General features: G+C 35.7%; 2 protein-coding genes across 6 annotated transcripts in view; both read right to left on the bottom strand.

Moving 5' to 3' along the window:
• The window catches only part of LOC6046866 (HIV Tat-specific factor 1), a 183,050-nt gene extending 182,830 nt beyond the window's left edge, over positions 1-220 (bottom strand). The window contains 1 exon segment of the mRNA XM_038264842.1: positions 34-220. The gene's annotated coding sequence lies outside the window, so the exon portion shown is untranslated.
• Positions 221-3,883: 3,663 nt separating this feature from the next.
• The window catches only part of LOC6048134 (peroxisomal targeting signal 2 receptor), a 33,870-nt gene continuing 18,116 nt past the window's right edge, over positions 3,884-19,637 (bottom strand). For 3 of the 5 annotated variants that reach the window (XM_038258610.1, XM_038258609.1, XM_038258606.1), the window contains exons 2-4: positions 5,261-5,856; positions 4,996-5,198; positions 3,884-4,702 (exon numbers count right to left, since the gene is read on the bottom strand). In XM_038258610.1, the coding sequence (XP_038114538.1) occupies positions 4,534-4,702; positions 4,996-5,198; positions 5,261-5,851 (963 nt within the window). In that variant the 5' untranslated portion in view covers positions 5,852-5,856 and the 3' untranslated portion in view covers positions 3,884-4,533. Of the gene's footprint in view, positions 4,703-4,995; positions 5,199-5,260; positions 5,857-5,985; positions 6,465-19,637 lie in introns of those variants that run through there. The other 2 variants (XM_038258607.1, XM_038258608.1) reach the window with 2 other exon arrangements.

The following is a 19,637-nucleotide window of genomic DNA, read 5'->3' as shown; positions in this document are numbered from 1 at the left end:
CAACCTCCCACCCACAAATCCAAACATTCCTACCTTAAAACCCCCACTAAATCAACAATCTCCAATGTTTCACCAAAAATCACTTTAAATCACAACCCGTTGCGCGTTAAAAATCACGACTTGTCACGCGAAAACCGCTCGTTTCACGCCGGTAAACGATTGCACGAAACTTGCGAACGCAAAAAGGTAAACAAACCGCGAACCAAAACTGAACGCCGCCGCCGCCAGACGGGAGTGTCGTTTGCGCTGCCGGAATTGTTATGACAGGGCAGCGCCACGCACTGGGGTGGTGGCCACTAGCGGAACTGGGAGTTTGGTGGAAGATTGTTGGGGTGGTGCTTTCGTGACGTAATCGTTTTTGAAGGACCTCAGAAAGTATGAGTTTTTTTTTAATATTTCAAGGTATTTAACGTTTATCATTAAATGAGAAGTAACAAAAATAAATAAGAAACAATAAACAACACAATTTGAGTTTTTTTAAGACTTATAAACATATGAAACACAATAGCTTATTGGACTTTAAAAAACTCTAGATAATCATGAATAGCAATCAATAAAACAACAAATAAAAAACAATAACAATGATAATGAGAAACAAACAATCAAATCTAATTTTCAGTTTTTGATTTTTGGGTGTTTTTAAAACCGCCCTTGAGTCAGGGGTATTTAAAAACACCCAAATAGCAAAAACTGATAATTTTAAATCTCCCGAAATGCTATTGTTTAAAAGCAAACAAAAAATAATGAATAACAAAAAAAAGAAAGACAAAGTAACAACAAGCAACAGCTAATAATAATTAACAATTATGGACATTGAACAATTGGAGCCTAACATTTCAAAAGGGCACATAACTTTTGTAAACAATAGTGTATCCCCTTCACTCAAATCTAGAGTAAATTTTCAAAACAATCTATGACTCATGGGTTTCCTATGCAGATAGGACCTTTTGAAAATTCAATCGAGAAATGACAGTTTACTTAAGGTGTGAAAAGGACACACTCTTGTTTACAAAAGTTATGAGCCCTAATCTAACGGCAAGCATGAATTCTCCAACTTTCTCGCAAATGGACTTTTCTCTGTATAGCGGTATACGCACCTCGGAAGGAACCGGTCAAGAAAAAAATCAACTGGGCAACAGCGGCAGCGCAAGCAAGTCAGAGAGGGTGAAGAAAAGCCCCAAGAAATCGCTCCCTCTCCTTTGTTCTGCTGTTCGTAAAGCTGTTTCTTGACCCCTTTCCTTCCGATCTGCATACTAGCCTTACACCTTTATTTTAATAAAAATAAACTCAACATTGAAATCACTTGCCATGGTTTTAACACCACTCGAAATGCACTTTTTCTGATCAAACTCAAATTTGGTGGGGCTATTGATACTATCAAAACATGTAAGAATCCCTATTTTGAAACAATTTGGACCACCTCTTCTGTTTGACACCTCCCCAAAAATTTGCTATTTTGGTTTTTTTTTCGAAAAACATCTTTTTTCAAATTACCATATCTCGGAAACAAAAAATGATAGAGAAAAACTCGACAGCTAGTTTTAAAGGAAATGGGACGCTGAATCTAATGGCGTCATTTGATGCATCATTAGATTTTCGAATGGAATCAAACATTGATGCAACTTTCTCAATGTACATGCGATTTAATTTTGAATTAAACTTTACCATCGTGCTCTCCAGACAATTTTACATAAGAATCAGTTTTTCGAATGTTGGGCAATTGAAATCTCTTGAGATAACGATTTTTCAACATTTTAATATACAACGGTAAAAAACACTATTTCAAACCATTTCCTATCACTTTTTTTATTTTAATACTAAAAACTAAATTGGCAAGACAACATTATTTTAATGGATTGACTATGGTCCCCTTGGAACGAGCTTTCAAGTTGGACCTTTTCTGTCAAGAAAAGCCGCGAAGTAAATTTTTCAAAATTGATTTACAAATCCATTTTAAATCCATTGCGGTCGTTGAAAGAGTCATTGTACTCAGAAAAAGCAAGCTTTTTCGTTGAGAACAATAATATCACAAATTAAAGCTTCATTTAAAGACCCAATTCCCGGTACAAAATTCACGGGATTTTTCCAATACCAGGAATTCCCGAATCCCATTTTTTATATATTTTGACCCGGGAATTCTCGAGATTAAAAAAATGGTCTGGAAAATCAGATTAGGTTATGGAAATAGATGAACAAGTACTCACTTAGTAATCAATAAGAATTTTAAAGCATTTAATTTAGTATTCGGCATATATAAGTATTAATTTCGATTATCAGAAAAAAATATTTTACAAAATTTTAGTCTACAGATCCGCAAAATTTCTAGCACTTTTAATATTTTCTATTGAACTCAATATATATTTTAAAGAGACTTGGAATAATATTTACGTTTATTTATGATTTTCAATTCAATTCAATTAGTTTTTATCAGTACACTGATTTTGTGTCAAAATAATGTGATGAATTTTGATCAGTTTCTGATGAATTTTTATCAGGTTCACATTTTTACACATTTTTTTGGTAATTTCACTCAAAACAAAGGCAATATTCAACCTACCAAACATTCAACATTCAAAAAAAAAAATGTTTTTGCTGTGTAAATAATCAGTTCACAATGTCGTAATTCTCTTAACCCAATAGAGTTTTGGAGCTCTTTTAAACTATGATTTGTTCTCTAATCCAATTTGATGTAACTGGATATTCTAACAATGGATTTGGCAAGAGAAGGAAAAAACCATCTAGATTTATTTATGATTTTAAATTTGAAAAAAAAATTATCATATTAAATTATGTTTCATGCAACACCAGCATCTGACAAATATAGCGAATTTAGACAGCATGTTCAAGCAATTTTCAAAATGATTGCTTAATGTTTTTTAAATGATTTTCTATTATTAACAGCACAAAATAATCAGTGCATCAATTTCCAAATTTATTGCTATAAAATCTCCTACCCTTTCAGACTGCAGTCCCGATTTTCCCCAGTTGGCTGGATTGACTTAAAGATATTTTGTAAAATTTGTTTTATATAAAACATGAAATTCTAAAATAATCTTAAATTTAACATTGACTGTCGTTGTTGTCAATTCTTGTTATTTCAGGCACTTTAAATTTTTTTCTAAAATTTTTCTAGTCATACCGTAATCAAAAACCAAGCAAATATATTTATGAGACATACTTAGTTTTAATCACATTGGATTCAAAATTGTGTTGCATTTCACCTTGTTATGATTGAAGTGTAGATTATCACCAATTTTAATAGTATTGAGCTAATTCTATGATTTTAAACTTGAAAAACATAACAAATATGATGAAAACATAGATTTTATGACTGTTTTAAATATTTAAAGAGATTCAAAAAATATTATACTCGTTTCACGGGAAATTTCGAAAATTTGGCAAATTTAGACGCTTTAGATTTTATAAAGTCGAAGATTTAAAAAAATGTGAAAAACTTGTTTTTACGATGCACATCGAAATTGCACAAAAAAATCAATATTTTTACTGTTTCAAACTTGCTCAAAGTGATTATCAAAGCAGCGAAATGCATTTTAAACTTAAAATTTGAAAAATATTTGCATCGCCTGACACATTTTTCGAATATTTACGTACTATTTTTGTATGGGCCGCTGCCAAAATTCTATGGAGCCTTGTATAGGTGAACCAATGACACATTCCAGCCTTTAAGAAAATAGTTGGCCATTTCTGGGAAAATATCAACGGATTTTTTTCTTTAAGGCTTTTAGCTGCATTTTAATTTCTGATTTTTTTTAAACCCGTGGTCCCGTAGTTTGGCATGCAAAACAATCCTACAGAAAAAAATCCATACATACATACATTGGATAGAGTGAGGGAGGAAAAAATGTCAATGAAACACAGCACATCAAAACGTATAAAATATTTAATTTTATTTCCAAATTTTGCACTAAACTGACAAGACACCATGACCTGAACTGAACTGCTAGGAAATCATAGCTTGCATAACTCTCCGAACCATGCTTTCGCGAACTAATAGTTAGAAGTACATAAATTACAATGATCAAAACAATGAGCTTACAGTTTAATATAAACTAACGCTTTAACGCGCGTTCTGCCTCAATTCTTGCCCCTTTGCCCATGCATTAACCTAACGAACGGGTTTTAAATTTAGCGCTACACCAATATACATCCATATTTGTTTTTGTTTTGTTTTACGGTTTACTTCAAATTTGTTCATATTACATTAGCCAATTGTTTATGATATACAAAACCTCTTTTTTATTCTCGCTATCTCGCCAGGATAATGTGCTTTGCTTCTAAAATAGTTTTTGTCCAATTGTTCTGTTTTAGACTACTTACTTCCTAAATCACAATTTGGTTTTTCTTATTTTTTCCCCTTTCTAGACTTTTGAGTTTTCTTCAAATTTCTTTAAAATCCACTTCCCGTTTCTCCCTCCCGCACGCGCTTTTACAGAGTACAAATAAAACATCTGGATAGTTTGTTTCTGCATTTTTGGTTGCTGCTTTCAAATGCCAACTTGCGGCCACGATTTCTTAAATCTTGTCCGCCAGACAGTCCGGCTTAAACACGTGCACGAGCGAGTCCCAGCCGCAATCGGCCAGCTGGTTCTGGCGCCGCCGGTTCCAGTCCAACCCGTAGGTAAACTCCGAGTGGTGCTTGATCGTCTCGAGGGCCTCGTTGCTCTTCTTAAAGTCCCAGATGCTGGAAGGAAATAAAAAAAGAAAATTTTAAAATTAAAATTTGGAGGCTGATTGTAATCCGTCTTTGATGTTTAAATTAATTTGTTAAATTTTTAAATATATATTTTTTTCAGTCGGCAGCATTTTTTTTTAACTACACCCTGTCAATATTGACAACTTTTTCTAGATTGAGCTAATCGCAACTAGAGGCGCGCACGATGCTGTTAATCAGCTGATGTCTACCTTCAGGTTTACAACGAGTTCCGCCAAAAGATGGCGATGTTTAAATCATTGGGAAGTTTTAGCTAAACTTACCGCGTAGTGAAGTCGTACCCAACGCTGGCCAGCACCGATGGGCTGTGGGGCGAAAATTGTACTTTTCGCACCGCAAACTCGTTTCCCTTGAGCTCCGCCAGCGGGATGCCAAAGTTGCGCAGGTCCCAAACCCGGATCAACCCGTCCGAAGCGCCCGTAGCTAGCACATTCGAGTCATGCTTGCACCAATCAACGGTCAGAACCTGCAAGAATGAGAGGGATTGTTAGTAATGAATTAGGGTTTATTTTGAGGTTGGGGCAGTACCTCTCCCTCGTGCGCCTTAATGCTGGCAATCGGCAGATCGTAGCACAGAATGTCCCAAATCTTGAGCATTCCATCGCCGCTAACGCTGGCAAACGTGTTCGGGATGTGCGCCGCAAAGACCGCGTTGTACACCAGCTGGGTGTGACCGATGTACGTGCTCAGCGAGTGATTCCGGATGGGGTCCCAGATTTTGACGGTGCTGTCCCAGCTGGCGCTGATGAACAGCTGCTCGTACGGGACCTTGCTCCAGTCGACGCTGTAGATCTCCTTCTTGTGCTCGCGGTACACCATCTGCGGCGGACCGTTGTTGGCGCTCAGGGCGGTGTTCCACAGCTGGACACTGCCGTCACCCGATCCGGACACCACGATCTCCTGGTTCGACTCGGACCAGGTCACGTCAAACAGACCGTCCGTCCAGTGGTGGGTGCGCTTCTCCACGATCGTACCGCTACCGTCCAGCTCCAGGAAGTACAGCGTGCCACCGCCGGCCAGCCCGTAGAACTGGCTCGACGCCACCACAAACTGGTCCGGGTTGAAGGGCGAGAACCGCACGCTGTAACCATGCCGGTTGGTGGTGAAAAACGTCGACATTGGAACTGAAAGGAGAAAAGAGAAATCTGTTAATACAAATCGCATTTCATGTTTCGCAAATGTAGTTTCAGCTTCAAAAACTAGATGGCGGACAAAAACTTGAACGCACTTGCGTGCAAGTTGCGTAATCTTACTCAAGTTGATTCAAAGTTGATCGCGCCACTCGACGCAACGTACGAAAACAACTCTTGCACGACCAGCCAAGCCGGATAATAAACAACAAACCCTGCGATCTCCTTAACTGGTCGAAAGGCACTCTACACCAACTCTACGAAGTGGTCTCGTTGGGAAAGCGTTGCACACACTCGTCTCGTCTCATCCACGATTAGCCAGCGCTGAGTGGCAGCACTTCTTCATCCACCCAAGGTCAGGCCGTGGACGGACTTGGACTTGCCGCACCAACTGCTGCTGCTGCACTTGACAGCGATTGCGGGTATCTTGAGCGGAGATTAGATTCCAAAAGTAAGCAGCAGCAAGTTTGGCGGTGAAGACGACGACGGCGGCAGTAAGTAGCTTTCATTATTTATTAAACAACACCACACAGCGCGCGACGACGACGACCGACCGCCGTCTTCCTGTGTGTCTAGATATGGCACTAAACGTATAACGCGCGCCGTGGTATCACCATACATCGGCTTCGCCGATTGCCGTTCGCACTCCGAGTCAAGAGGCGGTACCGTGGGGTGAGGTTAGGTTGAACTTCGCCAAAAGTTACATTGCGTTACAAGTTGCAAGAAACTTGCATACAAGAGTTGCGAACAACTCGCAATTTTTGAGTCTTCATCAGATTGGTTGCTCAAACTACTTCCACCGGAAGGTACCGTCTATCTACCACAATCGTACGTTGCTCTACAGTGTGACAGAGGACTGTGACGACAACCGATTATAACACGATGATGACGGACTCGAGCGAGCTTCCTCATCTGCTGGAGATTCCCAACCTAATGCTTCCGCATCGCAATGGTTACGAAGAAATGAGTTTTAATCGACATTTCTTCAGCGGACCAAAGATCGAACCAAAAGTCCAGAAGAATGTAAAGTTCCTGGAAGACCGAAAGCCGATCGGTCCACGTGTGTAGAACGATGACGACGCGACCGCGCACACACGTGCTATCAAAGCAAGTCATGATGACGATGATGGCGCCGCCGCCTGCGAGCTGTGTATTGGTGATGTGCTTCTCTTGGGTGTTATGAATGAGAGTGTGATGGATGGAAAATAGGAGGCAAAGAAGAGGCGAAACTTGTTTGGAGCAAGTTTAATAAGGGGGTTTGATTGTGTTGTAATTTTGAGATTTTTTTTTATAGGGTTGTTATAACAGTGGATGTAAATAAAGTTCATTTCTATCACTACAAATTTGATTACATTTAGTTTGAGCAGGATGATCTGCTTGTTTATACCGCCTTTTGTCATTAAAAATATCCACAGTTATTTTTATTGAGATTATTTTTCCATATGCCGTCTAGACTCGATTGTTCGAAGTCACATCAGATAATCCCGATTATTCGAAGCCTCGTTATCCGAAGTTCGATTATCCGGAGGTTTGTATGGGACTTCAGATAATGGAATCATGATCAAAAAGATTTTTTTTTTGTTTTTTTTACTTTTAACATCAAATTTAAATTTTGCCACCCCAATGTGTTAGTCAATGATTTGATGCCTTAAAATCCAATAAATGCATTTTTTCAATGTTTCATCATCGCCATCTTAGATTAAAAATTCTAAATCATTCGCAATCAAAAATAAGAAAACAAAATAGTCGATACATCAGGAGATTTTCTTTTATCCGAACCTTAGCAGAAATAAATGTTGAAATTAATGTCAGTGAAAAAATTTGCCCAACGTGGATGGAATTCGAGTAAAAATAACTCAAATCGCTCAAATCATACTTTTATCTCGATACCTTTTTCTGTCAAAGTTCGATTTAACTAAATCAGCTTTTTTATTGATCAAATAAGGCTGGTACTGATTTTATTTAAAGTTTTTGTCACATATTTTTTCAAAAAACTGAAAAATTTAAATGAAAGTTCAAGAGCAATCAGCTGAAATCAATGGAGCACCCGCAGTCGAGCAGTTTTTGACAGTTCGCTCCAGAAGAAATACATTGTAGAAAAAAGCAAAAACTGCTCGAATGGAAATGCTCCATTCAAAATGTTTTCCCCTGCGTTTACAATGGAGCACCCGCAGTCGAGCAGTTTTTGACAGTTCGCTTCAGAAGAAATACATTCTAATCTAATCTAATCTAATCTAATCAGACCCTAGCGCAGCCAATCTTTCGAAGGGATCCTGGAGAGTGCCTTAGGTTAGATGACGCCTAGCACTCTTCTTGTCATTTATTAACATTTGTAGTGCGCCATTGCATTAAAATGCATTGAAACATCACAAGCGTAAAAGCGGCCAGGCCTACTGCGTAAAGCCGTATCGTACATGCTCCGTGATTTTGGTTGTATTCGTTGGGAGCACCATGCTAAGAAGGTTTGGTACTCCGGGACCCTCTGGGATGGGACATTGTATTTCCACGAGTGCACTGGACATTATTTGCCGTGGTTATAGCGCCACAACTCGCTCTCTGTAACAGTATTCCTAATTCCAGTTCTGGCTTACCAAGTCGTCATGGCTTAGTGGTTAGCATTTTTGCTTACCAACCCAAAGGACGGGGGATCGAACCCCGCCCCAAGCGACTTTGATTTTTCGTTCATATTCATCATTCCAAATTTATGAGTTCTTAACTTTCTCGTTGGGAGCAGATGGGAATCGAACCCAGAACCATTCGCTTACAAAGCGAACACCGTAACCAGTCAGCCACGGCCGCACCTGTTCGCTCCAGAAGAAATACATTGTAGAAAAAGGCAAAAACTGCTCGAATGGAAGTGCTCCATTGTTTTTAGCATGTTTGGATTGATTCAAAAATCTTTTTAATTTTTAAAAACTTTCAATGTGTATCGTTAAAAGTTTTTTTTTCGCTAATTTCTTTTGCTTTCATTCAATCTTACCTTTTCTAAAAACTAATGATTGCAAAACAACTGAACTAGTGAAAATTCATTTTAAAACTTTTTTTTCGTTCAAATGTTGAGAGAATATGGCTTGTTACCTAAATTTTCATATTTTTAGAAACCCCCTCGACCACCACCTCGACCCCGGGCATAGCCGAGGGAAAAAAGCTTTAAAAAATATTTGCCTAGGCCTAAGAAGAAAATAAAAAAATATGACGCTGAATTACAGTTAGAGCAGTGGCAATCAATAGCATCAATGTTTGCAGAAAGATTAAGTTTTCCACTACATTAAATTTAAACATTAAATAAGCATTTTTAAAATATTTTTTCATTACCTGCTGATATTTAAATAACATTATTTTATTTGAAATTAATCACAGGCAGAAATCCTGACTGATTTTTTAAAAAGAAAAATAGCTTAACAAATTTGGATGTCAAATAAATTTTAAAAATAATTTTATTTGAAAAACTCGCTTATTTTTCAAAGTAGAAATATGCAAAACAACATAATGTTCTCGAACGACCGTATCAACGCCAAACCTCAAAAGTATATTTTGTTAGAAGCTGTCCAGTTTTTTACAATTTAAATTTTAATTTGATTTTTATAAAATTACCAAAACTATAAAAATACATAAAAATCTGACATATAAAAACAGATCTATCAAAACAATCAACACACTCAAATTTTATTTTCAGTTTGAAGAACTGCTAAATTTGAAAGAATTTTATATGAAATACATTTAAAACTCTTTTTTTATTCTGTGGAGTTGTAAAGCACAATTTCACGGAATTTTTCATCTATGTTTTTGATAAACATGTTTGAATTTTGTAAACACTTGCAAAGATGATATCTAAGGAAGTATAAATTGCTGTTGTATCTTTTCAAAGAAATTTACATATATACAGAGAAATCTCTTGCGTTACGTTTTTATAATTCGTCGATTTCTCTTTCAACATTTTTGCAATCTTTTAAAAGCAATGGAGCATTTCCATTCGAGCAGTTTTTGGTTTTTTTCTACAATGTATTTCTTATGGAGCGAACTGTCAAAAACTGTTCGACTGCGGGTGCTCCATTGGTAGGTCTTGTTCAGATCTAGAAAACGCTTTTTGAAGCTTGCAAAAATATCGTATGGTTTAAGAGAAATCAACGAAACAAAAAGCGTAACGCCACCGCGTAAAAAGAGGTTTCTCTGTATTCACATAAGTATATTGTGAACAATACAGGTAAAGATTCATATTAAAAACACATTGGATTTCTGTTGCATCGTCATTCCCCCAAGGATGGCAAAATTCCCCCTCAGGGGGGAATTCCTCCCCGGTTGAGAAACACTGGCTTAGAGTATCGAGTTCTTTATCTATCAATTCAGCAGTAAACTTCCAATAGGGCGAAATCTTGGATGTAAACAAGTAGCCTATCCCACTCTTACTCAAGGTTGCATTGCATCAAAAAGTGGTTATCTTTGAACACTTTTTGAGGAAATTGACGGGCATGTCAAGAAAAAAATACACTGAAAAAAAAACCCTCCACACTTCTATAAGTTTTTTTTTATTTTTAAATTGAAAAGTCAAATTTGCCCACATTTTTTTTTCTCGTTTGTGAAATAGTCTAAGATGTTACAGAAAGACGGAGCACCTCTCTTAAAAGAAATACAAAAATCATTAACTATAACTGTATTTTTGAAAAGTGCTCTAAACGTCAAAACCGGAACGCGAGAATCGATCCTCCAGATAATTTGACATAAAAGTCCTCAAATTGCCCATTGTTTTATAGACAAAAATATTGAAAAATCAGAGGTTTCGGCATTTTTTTTATGCGAGACTTGAATTTTCAGTCTCAAAAATAATTTCACCGGAAAGCCCGTTCAATTTCCCACTAAAAACTTAAAATTCTCTTAGAAGTGGTGTGTTTTTTCGTTCAGTGTATTTTTTTTTTTCAGAAAGGCCGTCATATATCTTTCAAGTTTGTGTTTTACCACTTTTTTATACGGTGCAACGGCTTCGAGTTACAGCAATATTTAAATTACCAAATACAAACATATTTTAAATACTCACGCCCTTCTCAAATGTCATTATTGAGTGATACTGGCTATATATACACAAAAATGGCTTTTAAGACTTAACGTAAACCCATTCTAAATCGTGCTTCATATTTTTTTGTATAATTTATAGTTTTTTAGAATAGAAAAATCTATCCATAAATATGATTTAATTTGTTGTTTTGTTACAAGGCTTTGATAGGATTTCAATATATTTTTGGAATATTTCCCAACTGTTAAAGTTTTTTTTCTTTAGAAAAATAGTTACGTTAAAAATTCTCATTTTAAATTCCGGGGTGACTTTGACAGTCATAGTTTTTTTTTGTTAAAATCAGATTAACCCTCTACAACCTAACCCCGCATTTAGACGGGCTTCGATCTAAAAAATCGCCAAAAAACAATTTTCCAACCGATTTTTGATCTTTAAAAAGCATTGGAAAGAAGAACTCTTCAAGTTTTAGAAAATTTCAGGGTTGGAAGTTAAACTTGTTTTAGGGAGCGTTCTTTTATTACGTAACGCAGTAGGGGGGGAGGGGGGGTCGGAGGCCGTGTTACGCTCCATACAAAATTTTTAAAATTTGTATGGAAATTTTGTTACGAGGGGGGGGGAGGGGGTCTGAAAGTCCGATTTTTCGCGTTACGTAATAAAAGAACGCTCCCTTATGTGACTTTGCCAATGTTTTAAAAAATGTCATTTTTATAGGGGTCAACTTTGGCAGTGTTTTTTACTAACATTTCCTATATTTCCAATAAAAAGAAGTATGCAATAATTTTTGTAGTGTCCCAGACTATGCTTCTACGCATTTTTTTGCAATTTAAATGATGATGGTGCGATTCTATAGCAGAAAATGTGAAAAACATGCAAAAAATTGAAAAAAGTGACTGTAAAAACATGAAAAAATTGAATAGGCGAAATGTAATTATATTAGGTGGTAGAGTAGGCCAAATACTACCAAATACAAACATAAACTAAATAAGATAAATGCAAATTAAAATACTATAAATGAAACAAGAAAAACATAAAACAAGGAAAGGTAAGTTTTTCGTAGAACAAAAGCTGCTCAAAACGACCTCCTGAACAAGGGAAAAATAAATATTTTCGAAAAAAAAATTTGGGCAGCAGAGGGTTAAAAAAAATTGGTTAAAACTAGTATTCTTCATAAATTTATCGATTATCGATCGCCGTTTAAACTGAATTCAAAGCACGAATCACAAGTTTTCACATTTGATATGAAATTTGTTCAACTGAAATTGCCTATAAATTTGGAGATTTTTTTGAATTATGTTTCTAAAGCATATATTATTCAATATTTACAAAATTAGTTTACCTTCTCCTAGTGGAAAATTGTCCAACAAATCCGAAAATGCATTCCATTTTCCGATTCAAAATCGTGTTCATTGAGAAAATCACGACACTTTGAGAAGTTTGGAATAATGCCTTTTATCAACATTTTCTTATTAATAGTTAACTAACTTTTTAAACTTTTCAATTTGTTATGAAAAGTTCTTCTTGAGGTACTTTGAGCACTTCTCTACCACGGTCAGTATGATTCCAAACCATTTCGTACGTATTCAATTTGTACTCTTCATTTTATGGAAAAATCTCAAACCTATCAAAGTCACCCCGTCTATCAAAGTCACCCCGTTTTACGGTGATTAAAAGCATTAGGATTTTATTTTTCAAAGAGGCAAACATATAAAAAAATGTCACGTGTCAGTTTTGTTTCGCAACAATTTTATCTTTACAACTTATTGAACCGATATTTCGAACTGAAAAACGTACCAAAAACTACTGCTCAAACTAACAAAAACTGTAAATTTATCATGAAATCGCGTATCAATTCACCACTCCCAAAAAAAACCCAACCACAATCACTCCCACTTTTCAAAAATCTTCAAAGTCAACTGGTACAGTCCGCACCGCGCTTAAGCCGACTCTTGCTTGCTCGCGCCGCCACGTGTCTAGAAAAACTGAAAATCGGAAAATCCTCCAACTTGCAGTTCTGCGTATCTGCGGCCCATATTTGCTCCCTAGGACCCCCGAAGGGGAAGGGCGAAAGGGAAAGCGAGGACCAGAGAAGGGGAAAATCTTCCAACACGCGCCTTTTGCTATTCTTATTTTCACCGGTTTTATAGTGTTTTAATGCATTTTTGTTGCGTTTTTTCCCCCTTCTGAGTCTTCTTTTCCACTGCGGCGCGCCGCGTTGCACGAAAAACTAAACCAAAACCAAAAAACGCAGTTCTAAGCAGAGAGTGTTTCTTCTTTTTACGCGTGAGAGAAGAAGAGCGACGGGGAAAAGCGGTTGGGAAACTGAGGGGAAAAAAAGAAATTTCGAAAACCATAACATTGCGCCGCGGCTAGAAGAAAAACTCGCGCGCGCAATCGTTAGAGCTGATGAAAAAAGGAAAATTGTGCATCGCGCTTAAAAATAATACAAATCGTTAGAAGAGCGTGCGAGTGTTTGTGTGCCGAGGAAAAACTATTGAACTAGAAAAAAGACTGTAAAAAGTTGAACCGGGAAATGGATTATTAGTCTCTGGAACTGGGAATGCTTTGGCTGGGAAAATGTGGAACAGTTTTAAAAATAGACATTTCTTCTCTATTTTTGACAATGTTTTTCAATTATTTACCTTAAAATGGAATAAATACCAAGATTGTTTTTTCAATGCTTTTTAGATAAGTTATATTTTCTTATTAAATTTTGTTCCATTCCCAGAAAAATACTTTTTTCCTGTATTTTTGAGAGATCTCAATATTTTCCGCGTGACTTAATTTCCGATCATTTCTCGGGAAAAACTGCACCCCGGCAAAAATGGCGTTTCAAGTCAAGTCGCTCCTCCTTGCAAATGCAAGTGAAAAAACAAACCTGCCAAAAACAAATAAGCAATTTTTCCCCTTTAAAATAAAGCCAAGCGCGCGTGAAAAGAAGTATCTGGTCTCCCCGTTTTGCAGGCGCCCCTACACAGCAAAAAATCCGATGGTAAAATCGCATGCAAAAGCATGCACATCACCTTCGTCAAAATAAACACTTAATATTACACGCTGCATGTACAATTTTTGCAAACACAAAAAAATGCAACTGACTGGATTTACACCCAGCACCAACAGTAAGGACTGGCGCCTTAGCCCACTCGGCCATCAGACCGATGAAAAGCTGTAAGGATAAACGCATATATGAGCTTGACATTTCGGTCAAGTAGGCCATACTGATGGGCTACATATTTCAGGGTGTAAAATCACAAACAATTGCATAAAATAATGCAATATTTATTTTACACCCAGGCCTTTTACACGCAGCTGGATTACTACTTTTTTTTAGCTGTGTACGCCACGATAGTTTAAATAAGAAATGCAATTTTATGACTAGGGCCGGCAGCGCTGGCGAAGGCCGGAAACCAAACTGTGAAATTCCTAAGCTTGATGGTCATCGTGAATTTTTTTTTACATTTTAATTTTTTTGTTGATATCTTCTAGATGATTTTTTCTTTTTTTTTCCAGTTTTTGAAATAACAAAAAATCAACAAATATAACAAACGCCATAAGTGAGATCTGTGGGTGGTCCATAATTGATTTCCTCATTACAACAAATTCAACATCGCTTCATTGGAGGCGAAGCAAAATGAAATCGAAAGATATTAATTAACAACGTTGGACATGTTATGAGGAGAATTCACGATCACTGTTCGAAAATGACCAACAAAATAAACTTCCTCCCGTAACAAATCCCACAAAAATAAGCCTTTCTCAAACATTAGCTAAAAAGTTTAATTTGAACAACAACGAAAAAAAGCTGCCTCGTGCATCCAATTGACCGCTTCAAAAGCCACGAGATAATTGTTGGTAAATGGTGAATTTGCGAACCGTTTTTTCGCCATCACATTAAGTGGTCGTAAAGGGGATCGCACATAAACAAAATAAACGTGATTTGGGTTTTTTTTGTTGTGTTGCTGCACTTTCGTTTCTGATTAGTTCCTGGCTTTGAAGTGGACACCACCGAGTGGACTTCCGACGGGGAGAAATGAAACGTGAACATTTAGTTATGCAACTTTGATTTGATTGGAAGCTGCTCAAGTTGAGCATTTTCGACTTGGGAAAGTCTAAATTTGAATTGTTTGTTTTGCGATGACGGCAAAATATATTTTTGAAAAATTAAATTACCATATATGTTTAATATACACAGTAAAAACAAAGATGAAAATTTCACATCAGAGAATTGAGATTTAGTGTCAAAAATTTGTAATTTTACAACAGGAACTGGTGATATTTCCATCAGTTTCTGTTAAACTTCACATTTATACACATTGTTTTTATTTTAAACTTCTCAAAATAGCGATTATATTCATTGAATCAAATTTTCAACCTTCCAATGTTATTGTTACTTTTAAAACTGTTTATTTAAAAGTATGAATTAATTTATTGCAAGTTATTAATCCCAAAAATTATTGCAAAAACAATTCTGTGTCAAAAAAAATTGATTAAGACTTCAAAATTTTAATGAAAATTTAAGTGCAATCAGCTTAGTCATTGGAAAATGCATTCGCCTGCGTTTGGAATCATTTTTAGCATGTTTGGGTTTGAATAAAAATCTTATTGTTTTGGTTAAATAAAAATTGTATTGTAAATTTTCGATGCACAGTACAGCAAACAAAATTTTTCCTAAAAAAAATTGTTTTCGTCATTTTTTTTTGTAAACAACTGAACTAGAATACAATGCATTTTAAAACACTTTTTCAATTTGAATGTTGAGACTGTGGCTTGTTATTTAAATTTAAATATTTTTATATTTTTTGTCCACCCCCCTCGACCCCGCCCATAGCCGAGGGAAAAAAACATTGAAAAATATTTGCATCAGCCTACAGTTACTCGAAAAAAGTGCCAATTTTTAATAATCCAAATTTTCAACCTTCCAATATTTTACATTTTCTACTGTTTATTTGAAAAGTATAAATCAGATGGATAGGGTAGAGTAGTCATCAATGAGACACGGGGAACAATGATAAAATGGCTCTCACAAGTCGTAGTTTCAACCAATCAGGCTCATATTTGGGGGAAAGGTGTGTCTACTGGATACACGTCTGCCATATTAGTGGCTTTGGTTATGGACGCTCCCTTGAAAAGTTATTCATAAATGTTTGATTCTGGGGTGTAAAAGTAAATTATGGACAAAAAATACTTGTTCGCTCGTAGGCTGCCATTCACACCAAAACTAATATTTCTTCAAATTTCTTTCGACGTTCTATAGGGATTAAGTTGGGCTACAATGTCCTTTCATTAGATTTGGCCAAAATTTAGAATATACCCAGAATCCAGGGCTGTCTCATTGTTCCCCACTCATTTCAGCCCATGGGGAACAATGAGACACTTTGATTTTTCTTCAATAAACTTTTCAAAATCGATGGAAATCTTTCAAAACATGAATTAAAAGTGATTTTTGGCATATTTATAGAGTTTAAACTTCATTTAACCAAAAATACAAAGTTATTTGGTATTAAAATATGGATTTTACAAAATTGAAATACTTTTTAGTGTAACTTTTGTTATTAAAAAATTCATGTTGGCAAAATTGCTCTAAAATGTTCAAGGCAAGTCACCTGCAATGGAACAATACAAAAACATGATGTTTTGCTAGAAAAATGTTGATTTTCGTAGAGTGTCTCATTGTTCCCCAGCTGTCTCATTGTTCCTGCCAATTGCGTCTACAATGAGACAGTTGAATAACTCTGGTTATAGATGTCGGATCGATCTCATATTTTTGTCAATGTTAGAACACACTAAAAGAATGATAATGCAACTAAAAGCTCATTAAAACATGCTGATGAAAAAATTAGAAAAATCGTTGAAAGTTGAAAACCAAAAGTGTCTCATTGATGACTACCCTACCCTACACCCAAAACTGGGCAGCACTCGTCCGCGAGATTAATTGCCTCGAGTCGAGAGAATAGTGGTCCCATTCACGGACACAGAGAACACAGCTCGAGATGGGCGAGAGAATTATTCTCTCGAGGTTCATTTGCAAAAAGTCAAACAGAAAACCAAAAGTGTCGACTACGGGAATCGAACCAGAGACCTTTGACAGACTAACCCAGTGACTTAACTGCCTCGGCCACCCCAGCTTGGTGATTAGGGAGTGGTCAGACGTCGATGTACGACACTTGTTGGAGATTTATTGTTTCAATTAACGAAGATGTCTGTTTTGATGGTGTGAGTTGGTAGCATTATTCTTTCGGCTCCCTCGACTCTGAATTTTGGGTGTACAAATAATTAATTGTGAATCATTCATCCCAGTGATTATTTAATTTTTTTCTGTTTTGTGTCAAAAGAATTTTGCTAAACAAAATTCTGGCCATTGGTTTATAAAATGTAGAAAATTATATAAAAACTGGTTCCAGTAAAAAAACAGATTTAGCTGGAAAAAAAAACTTTTTAGAGAATTGCTATTTTTTTAATAATGAAAGGACTAAAAAATGCTGACCCAAGAATTCAGTTTCTTATTTCAAAAAGCTTTTTGAAATTCTGCTAATTTATAAAAAAAAGATACAAAAATAAAACTAGTAAGTTATTTTGAAATATTGTTAAAATCTGCTTCAAAAAGGATTGATTTTCTGTTGCACAATTTTTACCTTTTGACTTGTTTTGTCCTTTTCCTTTTGTTGTTTGAATAAATTTATTGTTATATTTTGTATTAAAATCAAAATAATTTTTCTGTGCTTGTAAAACTTGGTTTGTGTCACTACACCCAAAACTGGGCAGCGCTAGTCAGAGAGAACAATGGCCTCGGGACGAGAGAATAGTGGTACCATTTACGGACACAGAGAACACAGCTCGGGATGGGCGAATGAATTATTCTCTCGAGGTTCATTTGCAAAATATGTTCATCCGTCAAAACAAAAAAAAACAAAAGTATCGACTACGAGAATTGAACCAGAGACCTTTGACACACTAACCCAACGACTTAACTGCCTCGGCCACCACAGCTTGGTGAAAAAAGAGTGGTCAGATGTCGATGTCTGACACTTGTTGGAGATTTATTGTATCAATTATCGAATGAACTCATTTTTTATGTTGGTGTGAGTTGGTAGCACTATTCTCTCGATTTTGGCGCTGAGCCTTCAATTGATTTTGAGGGAACGATTCTCTCGACTCGGAAATATGGGTGTAGCATAACTAGAAGAATGACTAAAACAATGCATTTCGTAATCATTCTTGCTTAAATTATTTGAAAATTACGACTGAAATTTGCAAGAAATAACACTGTTAATGGTTTGGTTTAGATAGATCAAAATACTCTTTTAAAACTCGTAGGTACAGAAATTGAACTTTTTTTAATTCAATGATGATTTAGCACAAAAAATCCTCTTATGAAAGATTGTGGACAAACAAACTTCCAAATTCAAAGATTCCATTTATCAATAATAATGTGTCCAAAATACTCCACAAAAGGTGTCCTGATGCCTCATAAAGGGTGTCCAAATAACCCAACATAGTATGTTCAATAAACTTCCTTTTTAATTTGAGGGAGTGCTTCAGACAATTTTTATTTTTTGCAGAAAAAAATGATTTCACATCAAATAACCCTAAAACAGTGTTTCTCAACCTTTTGCGTTCAATTCCCCACTTGGCTGATTTTCACGAACATATATCCATATTTATTAAATTTGTTTCTGTTTGTTTTCACTAAACTACTCTTATTTAAAATGCAATTCAGTATTCTGCTAATAATCATAAAGAAATAATGAAAAAAAAATGTTTGGAATGTTTCTTATAAAATTAAAACTCACAAAAAATATTACTTGAAAATAACTATTTTTCTAAGCTTGAAGATTGCAAAAAATCACAGCATTTTTTATAAATAATATTCCCAAAAATGTAAAAAAACATCAAAAACTCTAAAATCATAATTGAAAACCCAACCCAAAGAAACTGAAAGTTGTATAAAGTTGTCAAATAATGATTTACTTTTTTTTTTACAAATTCGTATAAAGCAATCGAATTTATATTGAATCCTCATACCTCCCCTAGAATCAATATACTGTATAAACAGTATATTGGATCGTGGCCAGGGCCAGGTCTTCAGTCTGGTTTGGAAATTTGCAGTGGATGGTCGTTTGACGACATTTTCAGTTTCCATCGTCAAGATGGCGTGTTTACTACAAAGCGTACATGAAAATGCGAACCCCGAACAAAGTGTTCAAATCCCATGGTACGTTTTGGAAATCGTACCATGGGATTTGAACACTTTGTTCGTTGTTCCCAATTTCTTGAACGCTTGTTCACGATTTTGGGAACTCTTTTTTCTCCGTGTAAGACAGGACCGTAAATTTTTAATTGATGATTGAATATATTGAAAAAAAAAAAAATGATTTAGTTTCGTTTCATTTTTATTATAGACTTTTTTTTTCAATCAGTTAAATCCACGTTGTAAAAACGAAAAAAACACAATTTGTTTTAAATTGACCGGCAAACACGTGTTTATCGCCGAATGAAATTATTTAAATAACGTATAGTAAACATTTACTTTTACAAGCCAGTAGTGCAAAACTTTTTTTTTTGTATTATTTTTACTATAAATTGTTCAAAATATAAAAGAGATGTGAATACAAAGAGACGAGTTGTTCCTTTTAATTCCGCTATATATAGCGGAATTAAAAGGAACAACTCGTCTCTTTGTATTCACAGTAATGCATTCTGCTAAAACGCTCAACCAAACCACAATAAAAGAGATAAAATCAAAGGCTCTTGAAACTTTCTCACACTTAAA

This window comes from Culex quinquefasciatus, chromosome 3 (assembly GCF_015732765.1).
Source record: "Culex quinquefasciatus strain JHB chromosome 3, VPISU_Cqui_1.0_pri_paternal, whole genome shotgun sequence".
Lineage (NCBI taxonomy): Eukaryota > Metazoa > Arthropoda > Insecta > Diptera > Culicidae > Culex > Culex quinquefasciatus.
Note: the sequence above shows the minus strand (reverse complement) of the source record. Positions and strands in the feature narration are given on the sequence as shown.